The 27,521-nt window shown below is 41.7% G+C and overlaps 1 protein-coding gene across 5 annotated transcripts; it reads right to left on the reverse strand.

Moving 5' to 3' along the window:
• Nucleotides 1-771: 771 nt before the first annotated feature.
• tat (tyrosine aminotransferase) lies at nt 772-27,499 on the reverse strand. Of its 5 annotated transcripts, none has more exons than XM_079501396.1 (12): nt 21,740-21,969; nt 11,842-12,161; nt 10,903-11,007; nt 9,806-9,873; nt 8,135-8,293; nt 6,595-6,733; nt 6,446-6,498; nt 3,103-3,255; nt 2,367-2,495; nt 2,191-2,274; nt 1,856-1,954; nt 772-1,494 (listed from the first exon to the last, which is right to left on the reverse strand). In XM_079501396.1, the coding sequence occupies exons 1-12, from the start codon at nt 21,844-21,846 to the stop codon at nt 1,354-1,356; spliced, it is 1,557 nt and encodes a 518-aa protein (XP_079357522.1). In that variant the 5' UTR covers nt 21,847-21,969; the 3' UTR covers nt 772-1,353. The 5 variants fall into 5 exon arrangements, with proteins under 5 accessions (XP_079357522.1, XP_079357521.1, XP_079357524.1 ...); XM_079501395.1 differs by having other exon boundaries at nt 11,842-12,167; XM_079501398.1 differs by lacking the exon at nt 21,740-21,969 and adding an exon at nt 12,940-13,005 and having other exon boundaries at nt 11,842-12,164.
• Nucleotides 27,500-27,521: the final 22 nt, after the last annotated feature.

Genomic DNA, 27,521 nt, shown 5'->3' on the forward strand with positions numbered 1-27,521 from the left:
AAATTGTACGTGAAGATGGCTAACAGACCACGCAAACCCGATAACTACAGTAATACAAACATCTAAATTCACTGATTTCCTTGTAATATGTGCTTTATAGAAAAATATTTCATTGAGCAGATATAAAGATACAGTATGCATTCACTGTAGAATGTATTCATTCGTTGTAGACGGATTAGTAGACGGATTCTTCTTTTGTTTTTCACTTCTGTTATTATGAGTGTTCTTCAGTACTGTAGTACCACCTGGTATGGATGTTTGTCTGCAGCCCTAAAGTCACAACTGCTGCAACAACTGAACATTTGTTCAAAGATTGTTGGACAACAACTTCAGAAACTTTATACATCCACGTATGATAATAGCATCCTAAGGTTAGCAAGGAATATCACCTCTAATACTAAGCATGTGTTGTATGGAGAATATAGGTTGCTACCTTCAGGAAAGGCGATATGGTACCAGCATACAATAAGGTCAGACTAAAGAGGTCCTTTGTCCACCAGTCGACCTTGAGGTTTAATCAGGAGTTGTAGTAGCCACAGGATAATCTAAGCGGTGGATATTGCTCTTGTCTTCATGTCTTTATGTATGTAAATTGTCTTGTTCTTTGTGTTATGTCAAATGTGTGTATATGTGTTCTGCATACTTGGCTGCTGTGTCGCAAGACAAATTTCAGTGTGAACTGACAATAAAGTACCATATCATATCATATCATATCATATCATATCATATCATATCATATCATATATCATATCATATCATATCATATCGTTGTCCGGAATACCAAAAAAGAATTGCATGCATGGTCTATAATGGTTCGGTTATTATTATTTGGACTGATATAAACTGTCACACATCCACAAACATAAAAATTAAAATTAAAACATAGGTTATCATAAGTTGGCCGTACAAAATATAAATATAAGCTTTGTATAATATATAATATAAGCTATTCCCACCAAAATTTACAGTGACACGGATGGACCACCATATACATCATGATATGTCTTGTTTCTTCAGTGTTCAACACATTAACATATTTCTTTCTCTTCCTTACAACCCCTCACATATCCGTAAACTCAAGAGAGGTGGCACCAGGTACTGATCTGAAATCATCTAAAACTTTTCCTGATTCTATCCTATTTTCTTTTTTGTATTATGTATAACTAATTCCAAATCAATGTCAATATGAGGACCTCTGCCTTCATTCTTAATCTGTTCCCTACACTCTCTATCTCTCTTTCTCGTTATCTCTATCCCTCTGAGTCCGTCTCTGTCTCTCTGTCTCTGTCTCTCCTAAGTACATCCATAGGTCTTCTTACTTTGGTCCAGTTCTGTCATTGTTCCTGCCGGCCATCATTGGTCCAGCTCATTGCTGTCTAAAGTGCAGGGTCGGTAGTGACACTGGCAGAACTCTCTGATCCGTACGCACGCCTCGACCATCATCTCCTCTGGCACCGTTACCACAATGCGGAAGTAGTTTGGATATTCGAAAGCCTGGCAGAGAGAAAGGGATTGTTAGTAATGCATGACATGATGCATAGACATTCAGAAAGACACAGTGGATGGATGGATGGATGGATGGATGGATGGATGGGTGGGTGGATGGATGGGTGGATGGATGGATGGATGGATGGATGGATGGATGGATAATTGGATGGATGGATGGATGGATGGATGGATGGATGGATGGATGGATGGATGGATGGATGGATGGATGGATGGATGGATGGAAGGATGGATGGATGGATGGATGGATGGATGGATGGATGGATGGATGGATGGATGGATGGATGGATGGATGGATGGATGGATGGATGGATGGATGGATAGGTGTTTGGATGTATTGGTATCCTACCGAAGCAGGCAGACAAAAGACAGACTGCTCCGTCACCAGGCGCTCGGTGAAATCCACATCGTTTTTAAATTCTGGAAAGTGACTCATATCAATCCCAACCTGGAAGAAGTGAACACACCCACACGCACACGCACATGCACACACACACACGCACACACACACACACACACACACACACACACACACACACACACACACACACACACACACACACACACACACACACACATACACACACACACACACAATACGTTATGTGCTGTGTGAAGTACTTTGTAAAAGTAATTTCTTTTTGAAAAATGCCATTATGTGAGCATGTTTTTTGGTGTACTGACCATGAGGTACATAGCTCCGGAAGGCATCACTGGAGTAAGGCCGGGTACAGTGGACAGTTCGTTGAAACAGATCTCTGAGTTGGACTGAGGAAGAAGAAGATTATCACAATGAACAAAGCTTTGCTATACTGTAGGTTCTGTACACAGACTTACTTGCCTTTACTTGTCCTACTGACCTTGAGAAAGCTGATGGTCTTGTCGTAGAAGCTGCTGGGTGTGTTGTTTAAGATGCTCTCCAGCGCCCCCTGGACAATGGTGCAGGCTCCTAGAATCCGCTGGCTCAGTTTCACTAGACCTTGTCGGATCTGGAAAGGAGAAACAGCGACATAGAACCGAATTACAAGCGATTATTTGGGATTATTTGGGGTGGCAGTGTTTCAAGAAGCAGGGGGGTCCCCTGGTGGCAGTGTTTCAAGAGGTAGGGGGTCCCCTGGGTGACAGTGTTTTAGGAGGCAGGGGGTCCCCTGAGCATTTATTTTGAAGGTTCCTAGTTCAATCCTGGCTCCTGCTGACATATTGAGTCCTATACACTGAACTCCTAACTGCCCACTACTCAGTTAGGAGGGGTTTAATGTATGTGGAAATATACTTGGCCAATCAAACTTTCCATTCCCCTTTGTGGGTGAAAATCTACAATGAATTGTGTACATTAATTATTATTTATTTATTTTCAAATTATTTTAATATAATTGTTGTCATGTTTTATTTAGAGATGCCTATGAAGAGTGACAGGAAGATAGAAGAGTGAGTCACGATTGAACAAGGAATGTTTCTGTGTCTATGCGTGCGTGCGTGGACTGATGCCATGTCGCTGTTTGTATGTCAGAATAAAGCGGTTCCACGTACAGGTGCAAGTGCAACTCAGGTTGGTTTCACTAAGAATAAGTGGTAAAAAGCCTGAGAAAGACATACCTTAGAGCCAAACACTCCATTCCTGTCATGAATGAGAATCCATCCCATCCTCCAGCCTGGGACGACCCAGCGTTTAGCCAGTCCGCCACAGGAAAGGATGGGCACGTCAGTGCTGAGTGATGCCAAGGAATGAGAACTGCAGCCTGGGAAAACCTGGCAAGAAGGAGACAAGGAACAGGAACAGTGTCAGTCTACTTGTTTGCCTCTAGCCGACCTTTCAGCCATGGGTTGCATTGCTAGCTGAACGTCATGAAGTCAAACCATCCAAAACTACTTTTATGAAACTAAAGTCAAAGACAGCGAGCGCTGCTGGTGATACAAACGGGTAACGACGTGGCCAACGGGATGCTAGCTGAACGGCCATGAAGTCAAACCATCCGACACTACTTTGATGAAACTTGAACCTGCCGCCATACTAATTTGAGCATAACAGTGCAGCGCAGCTAAACAGTGAGTAGACCTGCTTGAGAGCACATCCGCTGATTTAATGGGTAACATAACACATTTGAGTCTCAGTCGAGTCACTGTACCCACGGATCCCCATGCAGACTACCGCGGACCCCCGCGCCGACCTCCGCAGGGACCCCTGCTGTATCCGCGGACCCCCACGCAGACTACCGCGGACCCCCGCGATTTTGACACATATGAGAGATGTTCTTTAATACCTGCCAAGCCAATGCCAACACTACAACCGGTCCTTTGGTTCCATTTGTAGTAGGCACACACACACATAAATACAGATAGACAGATATTTACATTTCATAGCACAATTCTGGAGATATAAGGCAGCAGCTGGTAATTCATTGATAATTGATCAATTCTTGTTTTCTAAAGCACCTTAACTAATGTTCAAACAAATTTCACCCACTTCTTTCTTTAGTTGTGCAAACCTGGGAGGTGACAATAAAGCTGATTCTGAGGAACTCCAAAGACCCAGAGGAAGCAAAACACATAACAGAAGATAAATAAATAGTCAGTCCAGCACCTAAAGCATCTATGCACAGTTGTGATGATCAGGCTACGTTTGTTAGACATTCCGACAGGCATTAGTCTGACAACACCGTCAGTCCCGACATACGTGGCCGGTTACAAATAACCCGTGGCAGGTTAAAACTAACCTGTGGCTTCCTGTGAGCTTAGGTTTGGGTTTTGGGTAGGGTGTCGGACTCATGACTGTAGGACTATAGGACCAAACACATGCACCCATGAGGACAGAGTGACCTAAAGCTGTGTCTAAACACCTTCATCAAGGTGTTATTCTTCTTTCTTTTTTAACCCGATCCTTACTTTGTATACAATACTATTATTAATGCAATACAATGCCAGCTGCATTTATTTATTTAACTCAATACGTTATTTAAAAAAAATGAAATGAAAATGTGCACTTGTGAGTTTGTGACATGGCTCAGTGTGATACATCGATGAAAACAAAAGAAGAGAGCGGACAGTGGAAAAGTGGAGAGCTGCTGCCTAAACTACAGTAAGCTGGCTTCAATTAAGTCCAGAACCGCCCCACCTCCTATTGGCTGATTTGAATGACACTGCAAAAAAAAAGAAAAATCACATTTACAAACAGAGCAATTTTTGCTTCTGGTCGGTGGTCAACGCTGATCTCCTCCCCTAAACCAGAGGGCCTTCTAGGGGGGATAGAATAGGGACTGTTAAACTTTTTCTCTTTTCCCCTTTTTCCCTTGCTGTGTCTCAACTGGGTTCTTAATGCAACCCAGATCCATCGTGGCCTCTCAATGTGCCGCCGCCCCTCACACGCCCCCTTCCCGCCTCTCTGTAGCGGCAAACAGACGGTCACATCTGCGTAAATTGCAAACACATGCAAGTAAAAAAGTGCATAGTCATCCTCATGACTATGTGTGTTTCATGGGCAAATATTGTCGGGGGTCAGGGGGTGGGAAGAATGCAGAGTTGTAGACAAACCAAACCCCTGTGCACTCACCAACACCAAATCTGGACTTTTCCACTTACTCCCGCTCTCATAAATGAAAATAAATATAAAGTTAAAACTATTCAACATTCATTTGATGGATAATTATTGCTGACATTCTTTATAATTATTTTCTTTTCTTTTACCCGTCTAGCTATTTTACCTACCTACCATTATTTCAAGCAGTGATGTAGTCTACTGTTATACGCCATGCATGCCGTAGCAAGCGTATACCGACTGCTAATCATTTCATCCATTGACCACGTGCAAGTGAAGTGTATAGCCTATAAGTGTGCATGTTGCGCAGGGAATAATTATGGTATACAGTCTGAAAAGACATATAGGCTACACTATAGCACTGATTTCAACACTAGCAACACATTGGGAGCAATTGGGGGTTACAATTTACAATTTACAATTTACAATTTAGGCATTTAGCAGACGCTCTTAATCCAGAGCGACTTACAATAGGCAAGAACAAAAAGCATGGGAATACATCACATATGTAAAAATGCATTTATCGCGAAACATGCGTAAGCTAAGACCGTGACTAGAACATATCTATATAATGACACTATACATATAAACTATAACTAGAACATATCTATATAATGACACTATACATATAAACTACACATATATGCTATACTATGCTGTACATATATACTATGAAGTGCTATGACTACATACAATGCACTTATTGTGCTGTCTACATGACATGCTATAAGTCTGTTTCAAATGCTATATAAGTCTTGCTGGAGGACCCTTTGACACTAACTGTGGGGGAGCCCGGGATGAGAACTGGGAACCTCACCATTCAGCAGCTCTACCGGCCACTCTACCCCTGAGCCACATGTCCTGGTTGACCTCCCACACAACCATACGATGCCCCCCCCCCCCCCCCCCCCCCCCCTCCCATATCCCACTCTCATGCTCTCACCACACATTGCCCCTAATCCTCTGGGTCGCATGCCCAAGCTGACACCACCGAACCAAGCCCCAACCTCCCCTGCCAGTTTGGGAAAGAATGTGCCTCGCTGGTATTACGGGAGGTTCAACTGTAGACAGACAGCCACGCTGACCTGCCAACCTGTAACATAGTGTGATTCCTTCCAACCCCCTACCCTACAGTACCTTCCATGAACTGAGTACATGTCATGAGGAGGACCCCGATAGAAACAAGCCCAAAGGCTTTCTTCAATTCATCCTTTTAGCAAAACATGTACTGTACTGCACTTCCCTGTGCTTATCCATGCAAATTGTTAATAAAGTAAGTATTCAATCAATTCAAAATGCATGCATGCGTGTGTGTGTGTGTGTGTGTGTGTGTGTGTGTGTGTGTGTGTGTGTGTGTGCGTGCGTGCGTGCGTGCGTGCGTGCGTGCGTGCGTGCGTGCGTGCTTACCATATCACCGTAGATCTCATCTGCCAGAATTGGAACGCAGTGCCGGGAGGCCACTGGGGAAAAGCAAGCATCACAATAACCACACAGTAAAAACTGTGAGTATTGGAAAGGCTAAATGAGATATGAGACAATGCAGATGAAATACTGACCTCTGAGTATGTTCTGCAGGTGTTCTTTGCTGAAGACAGATCCACAGGGGTTGGAGGGGTTGGTGATGATCACACAGGACGTCCTCTCGTCAATCAAGCTCTCCATTTGCTGAAGGTCAACCTCCCAAGTCTTCTCTGGCTGCAAAAAGAGGGAGTGTTTAAAGCCTTTATGATTGGAGAACAAAGTGTCAACATGTCGGGAAGAAAATAAAACTTTCAACTTGATAAAGTATGAAAGTGTTTGTTGGGCCATCGGTGCACAAGTCAGGCATACTGTAAGATGTAAGATGTAAGCGGTGGCCGAACGGATAGCGGCGCGGTCTTGATACCGGAAGGTTCCTAGTTCGAATCAGCCGTCCGACACGTTAAATTTACCACCGCTGAACAAGGCATTGAACAAGGCATTGAACCACTACGATGAAATGTGTTCTATGAGCAGGGCCTGGCTGGAAACAAGTTCTTGAGCTTAGCCCAGATACCCTGGGTAAATATAGATTTCATTTCAAGATCCCACTGTGTCATCCCATACTTTACTTCCTCAGAGAAGGTCAAACCCAGGGCTGCGTTATTCATCTGCAGAAGTGAAAGAGGTTTTGGAGGTGTGCTCTACAGAAGCCCCTCAACATACTATTCCAATTTGGGTATGATGCGTAATACTGCCTTTTTGTTTTCTTTTTTAAATAGACCCTGTCCACGCAACATGTTGAAGAAGACTCAAAATAGAGTTGTGTTCTTTAACTATAAAGGAAGTTGCGCCATGACTCAAGGCATCCATGGGAAAAACAACATAAGGTTCAAGGCAGAGTTATAGGCCAAAATGTGAAGTGGCCTGTTATGGCACCACCATGAGGGCAAATTGAAAGATTTGGTAAGTGGAAGGAAGGTGGATTTGAAGCGGTGTCCAAGATTAGCTGCTCACAGACAGGCAAAAACATAATCTCCTGACTCCGGCCAAGTTTCGGACTTGCAGAGATTTAATAGAATACTAATATATGCGGCAGGGGCGGTATTGTTGTGACGAAAAGAGAGTTGAGCCAGAAGACAAAGCTCTCTGTCTACCGAGCAATCTTGGTTCCTACTCTCACCTATGGTCATGAAGTGTGGGTCATGACCGAAAGAATAAGGTCGCGAATACAAGTGGCCAAAATGAGTTTTCTTTGACGGGTGGCTGGCATCTTCCTTAGAGATAGGGTGAGGGTGAGTTCAGTCACACGAGAGAGACTCGGAGTAGAGCCACTGCTTCTTCGCCTGGAAAGGAGCCAGTTTAGGTGGTTCGGGCATCTGGTTAGGCTGCCTCTTGGGCGTCTCCCTAGAGAGGTCCTCGAGGCACGTTCCACTGGGAGGAGACCCCGGGGCAGACCAAGGCGCAGTTGGAGGAAACACATCAACTCACTGGCCTTGGAACGTCTCGGGATCCCCCAGGAGGAAGTCACTAATGTTGGGAAGTCTGGAACACTTTGGTGGAGCTGTTGCCTCCGCGACCCGACTACGCATAAGCAGTTGGAGATGGATGGATGGATGGACTATATATGAAACTCACCAGCAGGTCGTAGAGTTTGACATTGATGCCCAGGGACACTGCTAGGGTCTTGTATAGGGAGAAGCCTGGGCAGGGAACCAGGATGTTGTCCCCAGGGTTACATAGGACACTGATGGCCAGATCAATGGCCTGACTGCACCCGCTGGTGAGAATCACATCCTATACAGGGACAGTAGACAGGGAGAGAAGGGATTAAGAGACAGAACTGTGACAAAGAAAAGGCTGAGAAACACTTTTAACCAGTGGTGGAAAAAGTACTCACATGTTTTACTTAAGTAAAAGTATCAATACTGCAATGCGACCACAGGTCGCATTTACTGTGAAATCGTAATTTTTTGTCCGTCAGTCAGTGTATCACTCAAAATCCCCATACATGGGAAAGCCCCCATATATGGTGCACAGGTCTCGTGACATCACGTGACATCACCGGGATGGAGATCCCTGATGTCATAGTAAATGCGACCTGCTGTCGCAATTAAGCCCATATATGGAGAATCCCAATTGTCATCAATATTGGCCAGCAACGCTACATCTGACCTCAAACCTCAAACCCTTAGATTTCCATATATGGATATATGTCAGAACCTGTTCCGACATTCCAAATGTTGATCCTTCCCCATCCTTCTTCTTCGATGTTTTTTGTGGCTTTCGCCTTTATTTTATACTTTTTATGGAGGGACAGACAGTAGGCTGACAGGAAATGGGGAGAGAGATGGGGGGGATGACATGCAGTAAAGGCCGTCGGGATCGGGAGTCGAACCTGCGGCACACTGCCATTCTGGATTACCAGCCAAGGTGCCTGGACCGCTGAGCCACGGCCCAGGCCCGATGTCTCCCTTTTGACTGATACCTGTCCATTTAAACTCTAGACGGGCCTGCCCCAAAGTTATTAATGCAGCCGTGCCCGGCAGCCGGTGAAAACTAGAGTTCTCAACAGGCCCGAAAATTAAGGCCTGGCCCTACCTGGGCCCTCATCAAACCCTGTACACTCAAGTCACTGCCCCTGCTGCCTGCCACCCTTGGATCCCCATATATGGAGCTGACCTGTTCTGACATTACATATGGTACATATTACCTCATCAAACCCTGTACACTCACAAGCTCCATTCATTCCATAATGTTGATCTGACCCCCCATGCCAAAGCGCCAGCGCTCGCCCAGCAGTCTGCTGTCACCCCAGGATGCGTGCAAAAGGGCGAGGTCGCTTTCTCGCCCTCAGGCGTCTTACTGGTAGTAAGAGTACGGCCCGGGTAATCATTATGCAGAATGTCCCATTTCACAAGTTTTCAAATATCTAAAATGTATAAAAATCTTTTGAAAATAGCAAAAAACGCATTGTGAGCTTCTAGATTGACTAGATTTGACTAGATTTCAATAAATAGTAGTACAATATTTAGTTCTGAGAAGCAGTGGAGTAGAAGTAAAAATATTGGAAATTGGAAATACTCAAGTAAACATGAGTAGTACAAATATTGCAAAATTGTACAGTACTTAACATTTATTTGATGTACATAAAACATGCACACTAAGAAAGTCAGCAGTGTCTTATGTTGTAAAGTGATTGTGTGTTATGTATTCCAATGTACGATGGGCGATTTTAGCAGGTTTGATGCAAAAAAATAAGATAGAACTAATTAATTCATCCATTCATCTATTATGAGGGGAATTTACCTTTGCCTCCAGAGGGGCCTCGGGGCAGCTGTAGAAGTTTGCCACCGCCTCTCTGCTTTTCTGATAACCTGACAAATGAAATGAGACAGTATTAATTCCAAAAGCTTAATAAATCTAATACGGTAATCTCTGAGTGTATCAAAGATGAACTGAGAGGAAGAGGGGAAAGGAGGCACGTGAGAGAGAGAGAGAGAGAGAGAGAGAGAGAGAGAGAGAGAGAGAGAGAGAGAGAGAGGGGAGGGGGGGGGGAGGGGGGAGGGGGGAGAGTAAATAAGAGAGCAAGAGATAGCCTACTTTAAATGGGTTATATAACACGTTAGAGTCTAAAGTTTAGACTGTGTCTGGATTTATTTCATTTTTTTGGTTTCCTACATTTTGTTTTTATTTATTATAATTTCAAGACATTTTTTTTTTTAATCAGATCTAGATGATGCACAGCTGCGACGTGTTGTAGATCTGATATTTTGGTGCGTAACGCCGCCACACAACTAAATAAATCACTCTTATACATGTAGATTCATACTTGTGATGTCATGTATTGCTTTACCAGGAGACTACAGGATCAACTTAGTTATCGATCGAAGTAGGCTACAACTCATCTGACATTTCAGTTGCATTTTAAATCAATGAGTTATCTACATTATAGCTACTCGCAAATGATGGTGATTTAAAATCAATATGCATTGAACTATAGGGCAACCAGTAGACTATAAACAACTAACACCCACTGAGACTTAAAGATGTTGTGTGTGTTTCTGCATGTGTCTCTATTCTCTCAGTGCAGGTTAAACCTCCAATCATTTACAAGTAGCACTTGCCCTAGCCTCAACGACCTTTCAGGCTAAAATATGTCATTTAGATATTATGTAGACAGATGCCAGGTCATTATTGATCTGGCATTCTATAGCATTCAATAATGTTTATAGTTTCAATGTACGGATATTCTACTGTTAGACGGACGATGATTATTTCAATGCATTTGCTGTATAAACCTTGTGTTGTTCTTGCTTATTGTAAATCGCTCTGGATTAAGAGAGTCTGCTAAATGCCGCCCTAAATTGTAAATTGTACAACAACAGTTTTGCTACTGGACTCACCGACAGAAGGAGCATATCCATTGAATTGGTGGGTGTCGATGGCATCTTTCATGGCTTGGAGCACCGCGTCATCGGTGGGCAGGTTTCCAAACACAGTGGGGTCCCCTGCATGCCCGAGGAGAAGAATATACAACAGTAGGCCAGGGTCAGTAATAATATATACAGTGTGCTGTCAGCAGTGAAACAAGCTGACAAACAAACTGAGATAAGCTGCCATAAGACTACGTAGGGATTTCTGTTGTACAAATTAGCCATTGAAGTATTCTGAGGCATCTTCACAAAATATGATAATTTAGGACTAGGAGGCCACAGAAGAGATTCTAAAAGTAGTGTACTGCTTAATAATATATTCCAATAATCAGTGGTGGAAAGTAACTAATTACATGTACTTACTTTATCAGTTGAATTTTGAGGTACTTTTACTTTACTGGAGTATTTCCAATTGTCAGTAGGCTACTTTTACTTCTACTCCAGTACATTTCAGAGGCAAATATTGTGCTTTTACTCCACTACAATTATTTTTGAAAACTTTAGTATAGTTACTTTGTAGATTTCGATTATTATTAAACATACATTAACCACTTCAGCCCCCAAATACATTTTGGCCATTTGAAAACAGTCGATCTGCAAGCTCACATTGCGTCGGGATGCGACACATTGTGAGCTTGTATCTGCTATCTTCAAGTTTTTATACATTTGAAAACTTGGGACATTCTGTGATGTATAATGACTTGAATAGGCCTACTTTTACTTTTGGTATTTTAAATACATTTGGATGCCAATACTTTTGTAGGCTTTTACTCAAGCACATTTTTAATTCTGGACTTTTACTTCTAACAGAGTATTCTTGCTTGCAGTATTGATACTTTTAAGTACATCGAGTATACTATTTCCACCACTGCCAATAACACCTGTTATATGCACAGATATTGTTCTCACCTATGGAAAGTGCAATCATGGGTTTATCCGGGTGCGGGGTGAGCTTCATCCCATCCACGATGGCTCTGATGGGGTTCAGAGTGTTGTTGGCCATCTCTGACGGTTTGACGTCCCATGTCAGCCTGCGGCTCTTATTCACCACTTTGGCCGGGAACGTGCTCCCGTTCACGTGGACGTGGTGAACACCGTTCCCATTCAGGCTTTTCCCATTGACTCCAGACCCATTCAGGCTTCTGGTGTTGACCGCAGCATTATTTCCATGGACTCCGTTACCCTTTATCTTCACCAGGTAAGGCTTGCTGTCCATCTTGGAATTGATGCTGCTGCTGGTGATGGGGGAATGAAAAGCATGCGTTAATACAATGAATGATGAAACACTATTTGGCAGGATGCCCAAGGACTTAACATCTTTTTATTTTCTTTTTTTTCTTCCTTTTTTTACACTGATAAGCTTTGACCATAATTTCTCCCAAAAAGTATACTCAAAGACTAACAGTAATCCCTTGAAGCTGGCAGCTGTTCTTTATAGACAGCTGCACGAGGACGCATTATTGTGGCATCTCCTTAGGGGTCAATAAAGCATCCAATAACCAACGACAACGTCCTTTGTTGATCGAAGAAAGACCATCGTCAATTCGATATTTTAATACATAAACTCCACGTAGGCTATACTATACACAACACTATCTGCAGTATCTGGTCACATTGTTAAACGCATGCAGGACCACCTGTGATTTATCACACAAACTAGAGTTATACTATTAGAAATTCACGCGTCCCGCAAAACCGATAAAAGGTCGAATTGCTCAAAACGATTTCTAGAACACAGGCTGCAGGGAAATGTAGAAAACACAATGAATCAAACAACAGCAGACTATCTATCACTGCAGGACAATCAATACAGAATACAGAATCAGAATGCAATAAAATAACTATACAGTTTCCCTTTAGGCATCAACTTTAAAATGAGTGTAGGCTATAATACTGCAACCCTATCAGAATTGTCCTAATTAGCAGTAGCAATATAAAAGTAGCATAGGCTATACTGCAATAATCCTTATATGATAAAAGAAAAACATATATATATATTGTAAATACCTTTAAAACAAAATCCAAATTACAAAGATAGTAGATATGCAGGTAAAACACGATACTGGACAGTAAATGAACAGGAATGACTTAATGAGCGGGATTTATAACAAGCTCCCCAAAAATGGGTGTTGAACCAGACCAATATTTCCATTGGTGGAAATCGAGGGCTGTGCCATACTCCCATACTCCCATACACCCCTGTTACATCACTCCCAAAAACGCATTAAGCATGGCTTTGGTTTCAACCCGACAGAAATGTCATGCAGTTAAATGTAAACACTAAACATTGTGTCCCTCGGGGAATTTGGGATCCCCGCGTCTTCGTGCGTAATGCGCCAAGATGAAGGACGCGCGTTGCGCATCCATTCTAAGAAGTTACTTATTCATATAACCGCTGTGACGTACCTATGTGGACACATATTACCGGTATTCTCCTATTTTCAGTGTCCTAGACTGTTATCATGGACTATGGTCACGTGTCAAACTCAAAACGATGTTTTTGACAGACATTTAAATGCTTGGCAAAAAACCACGACGAGAGGGTAACACAATATGCTGCCCCTGAAAGCCCGCATATACCCATTTGCTCTGATCTTCAAGAGGAGCATAATGTGTTCAAAGACAAATGGAAAATCCAAAGTTACTTCCCCACAAACATTGAGTAGAGATTCTTGGCCTTTCTCGCCAATGCTTGCAGTTGCAGACACAAGTTCTGCAGGCCATTAATTTCTTCTTGGTCAGCTTGCCACATGGAAAACAGCCTGTGGTTGTTTGTATAATAACCATGAAGAACAGAATGAGCTTGCATCTCATATCATATTGTACGTACAGTACAACTCTGATACAGTAGTAGACAATTATCATGTCATGGTTATCAATATGCTTATGCAGCTATGTGTCGTCTGGAGTCAGGCAGCTGAGGCCATGTCATAACAATTTGCATGATGCCAATTTCACTGTAAAGCCTATGGTTCCTTCTGGCCCAAATGATTAGGCTAATACAGCAGGTGTGTGTTGGTTATTATCAAGTATAGGCCTATATGTAATTTTAATTTCATTGGTTCACGATGTAACTGTCTACCTTTGTGCATTTCTCATTGAAGTATGGTTAGGCCTATTTGTTTATCTGCAGAAGTGATTTTTCATTGACCCCAGCATCCTCATCAAATTTGACCTTTTCATACATAGCCTTGTTCACATCAGTATTGAAGTAAAATATAACAAATTTGCAGGCATTATAATTCAGTGAGAGCACATAATTATGATAAATGTTATAATCTCTGAGCCTCCCTGGTAGTAGGTTTTTGGTATTACGGATGTCATATGTTTGTCTTGTCATGTCCTGTATTTGTTGTTACTGGCAGAGCTGTGTAACATTTATTTGCCTCTTCTCTTGGCCAGTGCGCACTTGTAAAAGAGACTTTGGACTCAATGTGATTTTACTGGTTAAATAAAGGTTAAATAAAATAAATAATAAATAATTGGCCACAATGTGATCAAGAGTATATATGAATAATACATTTAAAGAACAAGGGCACAGGTTGTGTTGCTCCAATTTGCTGCCCTTGGTATACAGCATACAGCACAATGAACTTTATGTAGGCCTACTGAATCTACCAAACAGTTACAGCGCACCATGCAGTGATCCTCACAATAAAAAACAACAGGTTTTGCAACACACACACACACACACACACACACACACACACACACACACACACACACACACACACACACACACACACACACACACACACACACACACACACACACACACACACACACACACACACACACACGCTACTTTTGGATGAGAATGTAAGACAGTTCCCTTTTCATGTTGAAGGTAAAATGAGGACATTCATGTAAAGTCCAGTCTGTGTGGTGTAAAGACCAATGGACTTTTGGTCACCATTCAGAACAAATATACCTGTGAGAAACGAGCACAAACGATTGTAATGCACTTGACCACATGATGTAAGGATGTTCACTAAGCTTGTACACAATGACCAAAATAAAAACATAATTAAAAAAAAAAAAAAGACCAATGGACTAAAATATAATAAAAATGTAATTAAAATGTGTTTTATTTAGTCAATATAGATAAGTTATTTAGTGTGCGTATAGCAGCACTTTTGTAATTTATCTGCAAACATTTTGGGAACACTATGGTTAAAGTCCTGGCTTGATGGTTGGTACAAAGCTCCATGGGTGGTCATGTGTGTGTGTGTGTGTGTGTGTGTGTGTGTGTGTGTGTGTGTGTGTGTGTGTGTGTGTGTGTGTGTGTGTGTAAACAGTTGTGTGTATACAGAGTAGAGAGGGACAGTGGCACCACTGACCTGAGTGATGATGACCTTGTCAGTCTTGCGTTATACATAACTGACAACAGTGGTGGAAAAAGTACTCACAATCTTTACTTATGTAAAAGTATCAAATATCAATACTTCTGTCTCGCGCCCAAGAAAGGACACTCCCATAGTGAATCACCGAGCGTTAGACTTTAATATAACTAGTAACTAAAGTTTTCAAATAATTGTAGTGGAGTAAAAGTCCAATATTTGGATCCGAGATGTCTGAAGTAGAAGTAAATTTGTTTTGGAAATCAGGGGGAGGGGGAGTACAGTACTTAAATAAATGTACTTAGTTACTTTCCACCACTGGTGCAGCATCATGCCACATGACGTCCCACACCATACATACATCTCTCGCTGAATCACGCTGATGTAATCGGTTGACCTTCAGGTCATTCTCCGTCCGTCACTGGCTGACTTCAAGAGAGAGGAATGACGGGGGAAAACCGTCTGGATGCAAATGACCAAATACAGAGCAGGCCCATAGGCTCCCATAAAGGTGTGCTCTATGTGTAGAGGGAGGCCCTTGGAGTATATAAGGGAAGGTCCCACCTTGTTTTTACTGGACTTTATAGTTAGTTGGCACACTTGTACGTGCAGTGGTTCTCAACCTGTGGGTCGGGACCCCCAGGTGGGGTCCCCACATTATTTTTAAGGACTTAAGACATTTTTAAATACCTCCAAAATAAGTAAGAAAAACAGACAGACAGACAGACAGACAGACAGACAGACAGACAGACAGACAGACAGACAGACAGACAGACAGACAGACAGACAGACAGACAGACAGACAGACAGACAGACAGACAGACAGACAGACAGACAGACAGACAGACAGACAGACAGACAGACAGACAGACAGACAGACAGACAGACAGACAGACAGACAGACAGACAGACAGACAGACAGACAGACAGACAGACAGACAGACAGACAGACAGACAGACAGACAGACAGACAGACAGGACAGGACAGGACAGGACAGGACAGGACAGGACAGGACAAGACAGACAGACAGAACTTCATCAAAAGTAATCAAGAAACGTCTATAAAAACTGGTCAAACATTGGCCAAAATGGCAACTGGCCAGTTCAAATAGGGGCCACGGCATGAAAAGGTTATCTATACTATAGTATAGTTAAGCCTCTGGGCAACTTCTATGTCACAACCTCGCGTGCAATGTGCATGGCAGTGACTCAGAAGGTACAGCTTCCTATCTTGGAAGCGCAAGGAGAAGAAAGACATTTTGAAAGAAGAGAGAGAGAGAGAGAGAGAGAGAGAGAGAGAGAGAGAGACAGACAGACAGACAGACAGAGAGACAGAGAGAGAGAGAGAGAATCAACTTGCTTGCATCAGGGCGAAAACAAAAAACAAAATCAAAGGTCAGATACAGTAAGCTTATGTCATGTTCTACCACACTGGAGTTGAAAATGTTATGGAATGCGTTAAGCCGGGTCGGGTGGACAAAAGTATGATACTATATGATTGAAACACTTATCAAATTGTTAAATAATCGGTTCAGGAAAATAATGTTGTTATTGAGGTCCCTAAAGAGCACAGGTTGGTCTGTTTCTTACGGGGCAGAATGTGATTTCAGCACAAGACCGTCAGTGACAGGCACTGTCAGGCAGGTAATCATCACCTGTGTACAGTAGCAGCAGATGTTGACTAATATCTAAGAACAAAATAGCCTGCAAAGTATAATGTGAATGCATTACCTGTAATTAAAGATTATCACTACTTTGATTCTAGCGCCACCTCTTGACAACAGACAGTCATCTGTGCTATTTAGATACCTACCTAGTATTCAGTTAGATACCTAAAGAGCAGTCTTCTTATATTTTCCTGAATGGATTATATCTGACATAAGGGCATAACAGTTCAAATATAGTGTTTATTTTTTATTTATCGACCAAATCAATTATTAGCCTTATGTTATACGTGTTGCACAAACATAACAATAACAATTTAAATATCAACCATTTAATTGATTTAAAACGATAAAGATACAACATTGTATTTGAATCCAGGTGTTCGCAATCACAACACAAGCAGAATGGTTAATTCACTGGTTGAGCTACCAGGCACCCCATTAAGGAAATTTTAAACAGCTTCTTTGCTATGTCTTAAACCCTCACAAACATTAAATGCTTTGCAACGATGATTGACATGTAGAAAGTCTAGAGACATATTTAAACGTTTCTAATAAAGGTGTACAAACATGACTTTCGTTTATTTTTGAGTGGTGCAACCACTCCAAGGAACAGCAATGTCCGTGTTCACCACCTATGTGACTCGTGTTAACCTATGTGACTCGTGTTAATGTGTGTGACTCATGTGTGACTCATGAGTACCAGTAGGGGCGCTGTTGTGGCAGAAACAAAGACAGAGAGATGCACTGTTGCCTGCTAATGAGAGAGAGAGAGAGAGAGAAAGAGAGAGAGAGAGGGGTGGGGGATTTGCACCACTCAGTTCACACGGGTGTGATTTTTACAGGGACATTGCACATGTCAGAAAAGTTAGTTTCCAGTAAATGCACCTTTATAGTCTCTGGGCAGGGGAACACAATGCAAAATTCAACACAATTCTTTTTACATTTAGGGCCCTATTATGCATGTCTTAAAACGGCTAAAACGGCTTTTCCGTTTGTGGCAGGCTACAAGATTCTACGTTTTAAAATTCCTATGTTCCTGGCGGGTAAACGATTAACTTAAGACCTGGAGGCGTGATCAATGCCATTTGGCTATTCTGAGTGGCCAAACAGCATTGACCACGCCTCCAGGTCTTAAGTTAAGTCATAAGACCTGGTACTTAAGACACGCATAATAGTGTCTTATATTTGAAAAAAAATCTGCTATTTTTATGCTATGTTGATTAATTGAATACATAGTATCCACAGTGGAAACAAATCCCCAATGACTTAATTGTTGCATCCTTGTAGCACAAATGTCTAATAAATACATTTTCCTCTATCCTAATAAAGCATTCAATCAATCAATGAAAATTATGAATGTAACAGACAGTGTAAAAATGTGGATACCCAGAATGAAACATCAACTAGAAAGGTGCATTCAGTTGAATGCATATTGCATCTCTGCCAGGCCGGGTGGAACTCCATATTTGAGCCAGTTTATGACCTCAGTCATCTACGATGTAGGCCTATAGTGGTGGGATTGTGGGAAGTAACTAAATACATTTACTTAAGTATGTACTGTACTTAGGTACAATTTTGAGGTATTTTTACTTACTCAAATATTTTCAATTTCGAATACTTTTACTTATACTCCACTACATCTCAGATCCAAATATTGTACTTTTACTCCTTTTTGAGAACATTTACTTGAGAACATTAGTTACTTTGTAGATTTTGATTATTAAAAAACATACATTAACATTACAAATGTACATGTATACATTTCGGCCATTTAAAAATAGCCGATCTACAAGCTCACAATGCAACACAATGTGAGCTTGTAGATCTGCTATTTCAAAAGATGTTGTTTATACATTTGAAAACTTGAAATGGGACATACTGCACAATGAGTACTTATGACACTATAAGTACTTTTTCAGTACATTTTGATGCCAAAACCTTTGTACTTTTACTCAAGTACATTTTGAATTCCGGACATTTAGTTGTAACAAGAGTATTTCAGTATTGATAATTTTACTTACTGACCACCACTGACCATGTCAAAAAGCAGGCTATAAAGCCTCTTGTGCAACTATAAATGTACAGTAGCGCTGTTCTGTACAGTAGCGTTGATCTGTCCAGTAGTTTTTGAGCTTGCCTCCAGACAGACAAATCCAGCTAAACTCCTGCACAGACACATTGTAAACATAGAGGCTACACAGTATGTGGGGTGAGATAAGCCCCCCCTTGTGCTTCAGCCTGCTGGAGATAATAAATAATGGAAAATAAAATTAAAAACAAGAACAATGAAGACTTTGCTTTAATGGTCTCAAAGGGACCTGAATGTAAAATATATATATATATATTTTTTGCTAGTTTAGTTGTCCAGTACGTTAGAAATTGTATGAATGTACTATTTATTATTGATTTAATTATTCTGTGTGTCTCTGCTGCACACCCCATCCCCCAAGACATGTGAGCTTTTGAGTCGTTTGTTTTATCCTTTTGACTGTATATATACAGTATATATTGTATATATAACATCAATCAGTCAATGTATTCTTTTTCTTTGATTCAAGAATAACTATTCAGTTCATAAATTACTCTCATATTCCCTCAAATGCACTCTTTGTTTCTTTTCTTTCATGCTTGGGATGTAGTCAGGGTCTGAATCATGCACGTCCTCATTGTCATGGTTAAAAGATTCATCACTGGAGTACAGATGATTTATATTAAAAGAGGTGTCGGTCAGATCCTGATTTCCATCTCCCACCTCATTGTTGCTGTCCTCTTTCCGAGTCGGGGATCTCCCTACCGTCACTCCTCTGCTGCATTCCTGCTGGCTCAGCCTAGTGAGTCTCACGAGTGGCTGTAGCAGTTTCGACCGTAGCAACATAGACTGGCACTGCGGTGACATCCTCACCAGGGTTCTGTCAGCCTGGCTGGCAATTTGGGAGATACTATGTTGTGGGATGGTAGAAGGGCAGGGTAGAGTCTGTGCTGGATAAATGTTAAGCCCGGCATTGAGGTCCAGCTGCACACAGGGCGAGGAGAGGACAGAATTACAAGTTTGAGGAACAGCAACTGGTTGCAAATGGATAGCTTGCTCAGATGAGGGCTCAGATGATAAAGGCGCCTGATCGGAGAGAGTCCTCGATTGAAGGTTGGGAGCAGAAGCCAGTGTGGAATGCACAGAGATGTTTGACTCCGTGAAAAATAAAGGAGAAGTCATCTGTCTGTGTGTTCCAGAACGCTCAGGGATGGGGTTGAACGGGGTCGAAGCCTGTGAGCGAGAGACAACACTGCAATTTCGTCTGAATCTTCTCGAGAGCCTGGAGAGAGGTCGTCGCGGTGGTGGCACCATGCAGCCAGTTGAGGTAGAATCGTCCTGAGACATTACTGAATCTCCGTTGCTTAAGCTTAAGGTATAGCTGTATGGAAACACTACTAGCTCCGGGGGATTTGAGAGAGAATGCTGTTGTCTGGATGTAGTGAGGTGATTTCGTTGGAACCTTCTTGAAAGTCTGGAGAGAGGTCGTCGTGTTGGCGCCGGCCAGCCGGCAGAGGTAGAAGGAGCATTCTGAGACATCATTGCATCCTTGTTGCTTAGGGTGTGGCTGTACGTAGATGCTACTGGCTCAGGGAGACATGGGAGTGCATGGTGTTGCCTGGACGGTATAGTTGAAGGTTGACTCGAGGTTGAAAGCAGTGGATTGCTGGCAGTGGAGTATTTCAGTGGATGAAACACCGGTGACAACAGAGTGACCACATCATCGTCACTGGAGGACAGCTGGAGTGCAGGTTCCGTCTGGAGGACCGTGGGTGCCAGTCCAACTATCCCTGAGCCGGATTTGTCCGTGGGGTCCGTTTTATTGGAATCCCAGGCTGTCTCGGGCGGAGTGGAAGTCCAGGACGCCGGATGACTCCGGATGAGAGGGCAGGAGAATGTGAGAGAGGGTGTGAGGTCCCCCGACGAGGATGTGGAAGAATCTGGATGACTGTGGAGGACCAGAGGGCAGGAGAAGAGGGGAGAGGGTGTGAGGTCCAGTGACGGAGAGGTGGAAGATGTAAACGTGAAGAGTGTAGTAGGAGATGTGGTGACGTCATGCTGAACCTGTAGCTGTTCCGGCTGCTCATCGGAGCACTCGTGTAGAATGCTTTTCACCCATCGATGGCGTTTACACCAGAATCGAGGGGAGCGGACATTCTCCGGGGCAGAATCATTACTTCTCTCACTGTTCTCGTTTTCTTTATCATCGCCCCCCTCCACATGCATCTCCCTCTCTCCGGCCTCCTCGTCTCGTCGTGTCCCAGCTGCACTTCTCTCTTTCCCATCGCCAGCTCTCTCGTCCACGTCCGAAGCGCCAGAAGAAGATTCACTCTTGGCCATCTCCATTGCCTGTCCTTCAGCCACATTGTCCCCCTCCTTGAAGGGCTGTCACGATTACACATTTAGGTTGACGATTAATTGTCAAACAAATAATTGCGATTAGCGATTTCATTGTGTTTTTGGAAAATTGGAAATTGGCAACATTATGAAGATTATGGCAACATTTCTGTTTGGGTTTTGGTTTTGTAATAAAGAAGTGCACGGGGCAGATATGACAAATAACTGAAATATACAAAGAAATTCCTGCCATTTTTATAATTTAAAGTATAGTGGAAATAGCTGCTCTACAAGCTTACAAAACTTGTAGATCTGATATTTCAGCTTGTTTTTATGTATGAACATTTTTCAACATGGACACGATTATGACAAAACAAATTGCGATGATCTCAAATAATTGTGATTAGACGATGATGTAATAATGACAACCTTACCTCTTTGTCTGTCGTCCTTTGTTGACTTCTACCCTCCTCAACCGAATCTTCATCTTCCTCATCCTCCAACAGGAGTGGGCTGTCTTCTGGCAAATGCCGAGCAACATCGTCCATTGCCCTCATCTCCTGTGGCTCAACTTCTACGGGCACCGATATCACCTCAGAGGGCCTGGCATGCTGAGCAGCTTTTGAGGAGGAAACACACGTTTCGGCTACCTGATGTGCTTTCTGAGACAGCCTTCCTGAAGAGCTGGATGCAAGAACTGAAAGAATAGAGAGGCAGTAAAGAATATAAAGTTATCAGACAAAAAAACAACATAATGAATTGAGAATAATACACAGAATCACAGATATGTACTTGATTTGCAAATGTACAAATATGAGACCATGACACCACAATAGCCTAAACCAGAATCCAAACATCTCAGAGTACTATTTGATCACAACTTAAAATTGGCATAAATACTAGTTTAGTCCTATCTTATTTTTGAGTGGTGTAAACCACTCCTACAACTGGCTTTGTTAGTCTGTCTGTCTGTCTGTCTGTCTGTCTGTGCAGAAAAAATTAGCATGGTTGCTATGTTCACCCTGTTCACCCGGATGTGATTTCATTACGTCAGACATGATTTCATTACGTCAGACAGGCTATATAAGACCTTACACCACTCAGTTCACACGGGTGTGATTTTTTTACTAAGGGGCATTGCAAAGGCCCAACCGGCACACTGAGCCTGGGTCATACTTGCCAAGCCCTTAGTAAAACTATAGACTTTAGGGAGATTCTCAGTAGCCAGCCATTTTAACCAGAACTGAGAGAGAGGATCACACATGCTGATAACCTATAACCTATAACCTCCATGGCCAGCTGCTAGCTACAGTACACTCTAGTCTAGAGCTTATAAAACCACATGAGGCTTCGAGTAGCATGAAATCCTCAGGCAGGATCATCTTGGCTGTCCCGGGATTCCCAGGCAAAGGCCAGGGATGACAACGCCTTTGCTGTCAGTGCCTTGTAAAGTCAGTGTGTCATCTTTTAAATCACTTCTTAAAACATGTCTTTATTGTAAAGTTCCTTGTCATGTCTTACTCTTACTCTAATTGTTTTCCATTTATTGTAACTTTTAATATGTGAAGCGCAGCGGTGGCCGAACGGATTGCGGAGCGTTCTTGATACCGGAAGGTCGCCAGTTCGAATCAGCGGTCCGACACGTTAAAATTACCACCGCTGAAGTGCCCTTGAACAAGGCATTGAACCACTACGATGAAATGTTCTATGAGCAGGGCCTGGCTGGAAACAAGTTCTTGAGCTTAGCCCAGATACCCTGGGTAAATATAGTAATCATTTCATTTAATTTCACTTTGCATAATAACCTTGCAAATAAATAAACTTACCACAGTGCAACAGCCTCTTTAATGATGTTGCATCAAAGGTGATCGGCTCCAACAACAGACGCTCCTCTTCTGTCCTGGGACGCTCTTCCTTCAACAGCTACAACACATTATGTATTTTACATACTTGTATTGTTTTTACGCAATACTCTCTCAGTTAAAGGCTGCATCATACGTCTTGCCGAAATTAAGTTTAGCAGCATACATCTTGCCGAAGTGCTTTTTGGCACTTGTTGCACCTCCACGATTTTCTAACTAGTGTGATTGATTGGTAAGAACTTGGTAAGAAATTCAAGGTGCTTGTAATTTACTTTAATTTATTTGTACAGCAATCAATGTACCGCAGCCTGTTTTAACCCATTTAGGCCTGATGTCGAAATTTTAAAAATGTCTTTTTAAAATGTCATTTTTTCTGAAAAACCTCATGTTTCTATATCAGTGGTTCTCAATATTTCATGTCAAGGACCCTCCAGAAGCAAAGATTTTAGTTAAAAACTGAAACTCTGAAAGAATATATTCAAAGATTTGAGGCACATTTTCACAATTTTTCAAAAATAGCAGACCTACAAGTTCATAGCGCGGCAGCTGTAGATCTGCTATTTTTCAATAGCTATTAAAAGTATAACATAATGCTTTAAAACACCATAAGGGGTTCCCGCCCAAAATGGGTTAAGAAAGGTTGACTGAGGAGACCTACAAACACGACCAGACTCACTGCATTTCATTCATCAAGAGAGATAGCAAGTAAGAGTGTCGATCCAGGTAGACAAATCACAGTCCCAGCATTGAATGTTCATGGACAATAAAACTATTTTGAAAAAGATTTGACTTCATTTGAAGCATGTTGCCAGCTTTAGTTATTTTAGGTTAGTCAGGTCTCGCATGGGTTCCAACAAAACCATACACACATATCCATGTTCGTATAATGAGTCGATATGATATTTTATGTCACGATTATTGTGGCCAAAATCATTGTGATTAACGACAGTATTGCGATAATCAAAATATGCTTAAAACTTGTGAAACTTTTGTTAACCATTTACACCGGCATCCATATTCTGGTGGGGAACATACAATTTAAAAAAAACAGCCAAAAATAGCAAATCTCAAAACAAAACACGTTGTGAGCTTGTAAATCTGCTCTTTTGGTGAAGAGATTTGGTATAGGCAGAAAAATTTGTACAGTACAAGTACACGCGCACACACACACACACACACCCCTACCTCATCAATGTAGGTCTGCCTTGGTAGTACAGCTTCCAGTTCCTGAAGGTAGCGTAGCAGCCGATCCTGAAGTTTGTGTGCATAACGTTCCCCATACTGCTCCTCCATCTGCTCCTGAATACAATGGACATGTCATGTTATCTTCTTGAAGCTACTTCACTGGCCATTTGACTGTTGGAAGGATATGGCTGCTGTTATAATAGCACCCCCCCCCCCCCCCCCCCATTCTACTTTAAAGTTGATTTGCCTTATTGACTTGAATTGCCAATATTGTAAATTGTGATTGCACAAGGGCAAGACCTTCATCCAAATCGCAGCTCAGTGCTCAGTTAAACGTCTACAGCAGATTGTATTTGCCCCCATGAGGTTTATTAGAGTAAAGACAACAACACAAAGCAAGTATTACTCATTACATTCACCTTTGAAGCAAAGACTGTTTTCATGAACAGCTCTTTACTGTAAAATACAATGTTGGTTGGGTTAAAATCTGAGTCTACAGTGCACTCTGCTGGACAGAAACGTAGCTGCTACCTAACCTTGAAAGAAAGCCTCCTTGGAGCTCACTAGACTCACTGTGAGTGCACTGTACACTACATAAAAGTATAAATAAATATGTCTGACAATTTAATTAATCACTAATCATTGCTATAGAGTGTTTGTTCAGTGACAGTAAAAGGTATCTCCCCATCTCTCCAGTTCTTTCTAGTAATCAGAAAATACATGTTCAGGTTGGTTTTAGCCACTCAGGAAAGAGAACCCCATAAAGATACTTTATCAGCTTCAATGTATAGTGTTCCGGTTATCCTGTATGAGCTCTCTATCCATTACTCATTGAATAAAATTGGTATCCCTAATTGAAAATAAATTTTATGTTTAATAAAGAGCTGGAGAGATGGGGAGACCCCTGTTACGGAAAAAAACACTCTTGTATAGAGGCCAACAAAATAACTTTACTAGTAGCTATACCGAGATATAATTTTGCAGCTTGTTCTTGTCCATTACGAGGGTTTGGGCCACGGTCTTGAAGTCCTGATGGTTCTTTCTCATCAAGTACATGTCATGGCAGCTCTGAAAAATTAATAAATGAGGAAAAACAAAGGTTCTGTTATGAAGGCTTTCATGTTATCGAGCTTATCAGACAAGTCACCTGTCAAGCCTTTCCATGGTGGTATAACGACTGTACATCGATTCTACATTACTTGGACCTCCATATATGAAGCTGACCACCATCTGACATCACCAGGTTGAGACCATCTTCCCAACCCACACGTAAATACATATGACATACATATGCCGATTTGCTCAGACACATGACTGACGTAAATTCTCCATTCATTGTCAATGGCATTTAATGTTTGTGTTCAGACAACAAACATTAAACTCTATAGCTGTTTATAGGAGGGGATAGCACCCCTCAATAATGTAATAATAATAATAATAATAATAATAATAATAATAATAATAATAATAATAATAATAATAATAATACTAATACTAATAATAAGCTTTAAAAAACAAAAGTACAAAACTACAGTAAAACCATTTAAGCATATTATTGTGCATAATGAATATATTGAAATCCTTTAGAATACTCACACACTGATCTCGGTATTTGGGCAGTTTACTGGGAAAGTACTGGATGATTTTAACCACAGTATCAACAATGCCTTTGTTGTTCTTCAGCATCCACATAACTATCTGAAGTGAGTGTAGAGAGAGAGAGAGAGAGAGAGAGAGAGAGAAAGGGGGGGGGGGGGGGGTATTAAAGAAATGCAGTATTTAACCAAATGAAAAAGTAAATGCACACCAGATCTAATGGTGAGGTGCTGATATGGTGAGTACAAGTATAGCCTAGGTTCAAGGTGTTGCATATTCCAGCTCCATATAAAGTACTTTTCCTAATTTAATAACATTTCAGCCTTCCAGCCGTCTTCATGGTCAGAAGCAGAACACTTTCCTTACCATGGTCTTAAGGCCAAACATGATCTTCATGTGTTTGATGGGGGACACTAGTCTGGGCACAAGTCTGTGTGTGGCGTCCAGAAGTGCCAGCACCTTCTCAAATTGGCCAATGTCCCTTTTCCTCACGATGGAATAGGCCTGAGCAGATGCAACCCGCAGTCTCCACGACTCTTCAAGTGTCAGGGTCTCTAGGTCCACCTCTGGCCAAAGGGAAAGTTCCTCATCTGAAAGAGATAGGTGAATTGACAAAACATAATTTTAATGATATTCAAAAAGTGTGATATATTTTAACCACTATAGTCAATAGTTTAAAGGTTGCTTTTGAAGTGAAAATAAATGTGCCAATATTTTTGATAATATGCATTATATAAAAGCACACCTTCCAGATTGGAATAGCCTCCATACATGTTAATTATTATGGATACTTATTATGGATTTAACTAGAGCCTCCATATCTGAGAGGAATAGTTTTCTTTCAAGAATCTGTATTCAATCTGATTAATTACTTTCTAATTGTAGTATTGTACATGCCTATATATTTTAATGACCTGTGTCTAACACACAGTCCTGCATGGTCTCAGACGCCATTTAGATTAGAAGAAACAGAAACCTGTTGTATGTTAAGGAGACACTTGTTTACCTTCTGGATTCCAAATTAAATACAGAAAAGGTAAACATTAAATAAGGATCCAGGGGCTAGTTAGGTGGTGACAACTGGATTCCTAACATTTGATGTAAAACTAAATGTATTCTAACATGAACATGGTGAATACATTTCTCATGCATGCACTTAAAGATATCATACATTTCTGAAAATGTCTTGAATGTAAAATAAATAACTATTTCCCATCCTCCCCAAATTCACTCTGAACTCACCAGCTGCCACTGCTTCCAGTATATCTATCATCTTGTGAGCCCATGCATATTCTACTATAATCCATAAGGGTAGCTTCTGGATGCAGTGCAACAGCTTGAAGTGTTCAATGTTATTGTCCATCTGTAACCGGCCTGCAGCTCTGGCTCCAGTGTTGTTGCTATGGTGCCCATGCAGAGCGTGTTTTATGGGGAGGAAGCCTCAGCTCGGTGGCATGTCCAGGCATGAATTGGTTGTGAATAAGTTGTGATGTTGAACATGTTCGTTGCCGTTGTCGAAAACGTTGCAAATTACTTTCGGTTCAGACTCACTGGTATTTGTCAAAATAAAGGT

This window comes from Electrona antarctica (genome assembly GCF_951216825.1).
Source record: "Electrona antarctica genome assembly, chromosome: 5".
Lineage (NCBI taxonomy): Eukaryota > Metazoa > Chordata > Actinopteri > Myctophiformes > Myctophidae > Electrona > Electrona antarctica.

Bases quoted from the DNA above. Each gene is read 5' to 3' on its own strand.
- tat (XM_079501394.1), bottom strand. From the start codon at position 27,311: ATGGACAATAACATTGAACACTTCAAGCTGTTGCACTGCATCCAGAAG. The intron at 25,421-25,948 runs GTGAGTATTCTA...TTAATTTTTCAG, and splicing joins CCAAATACCGAGATCAGTGT to AGCTGCCATGACATGTACTT. The intron at 23,229-24,352 runs GTAGGGGTGTGT...AATGTGTTGTAG, and splicing joins GGCAGACCTACATTGATGAG to CTGTTGAAGGAAGAGCGTCC.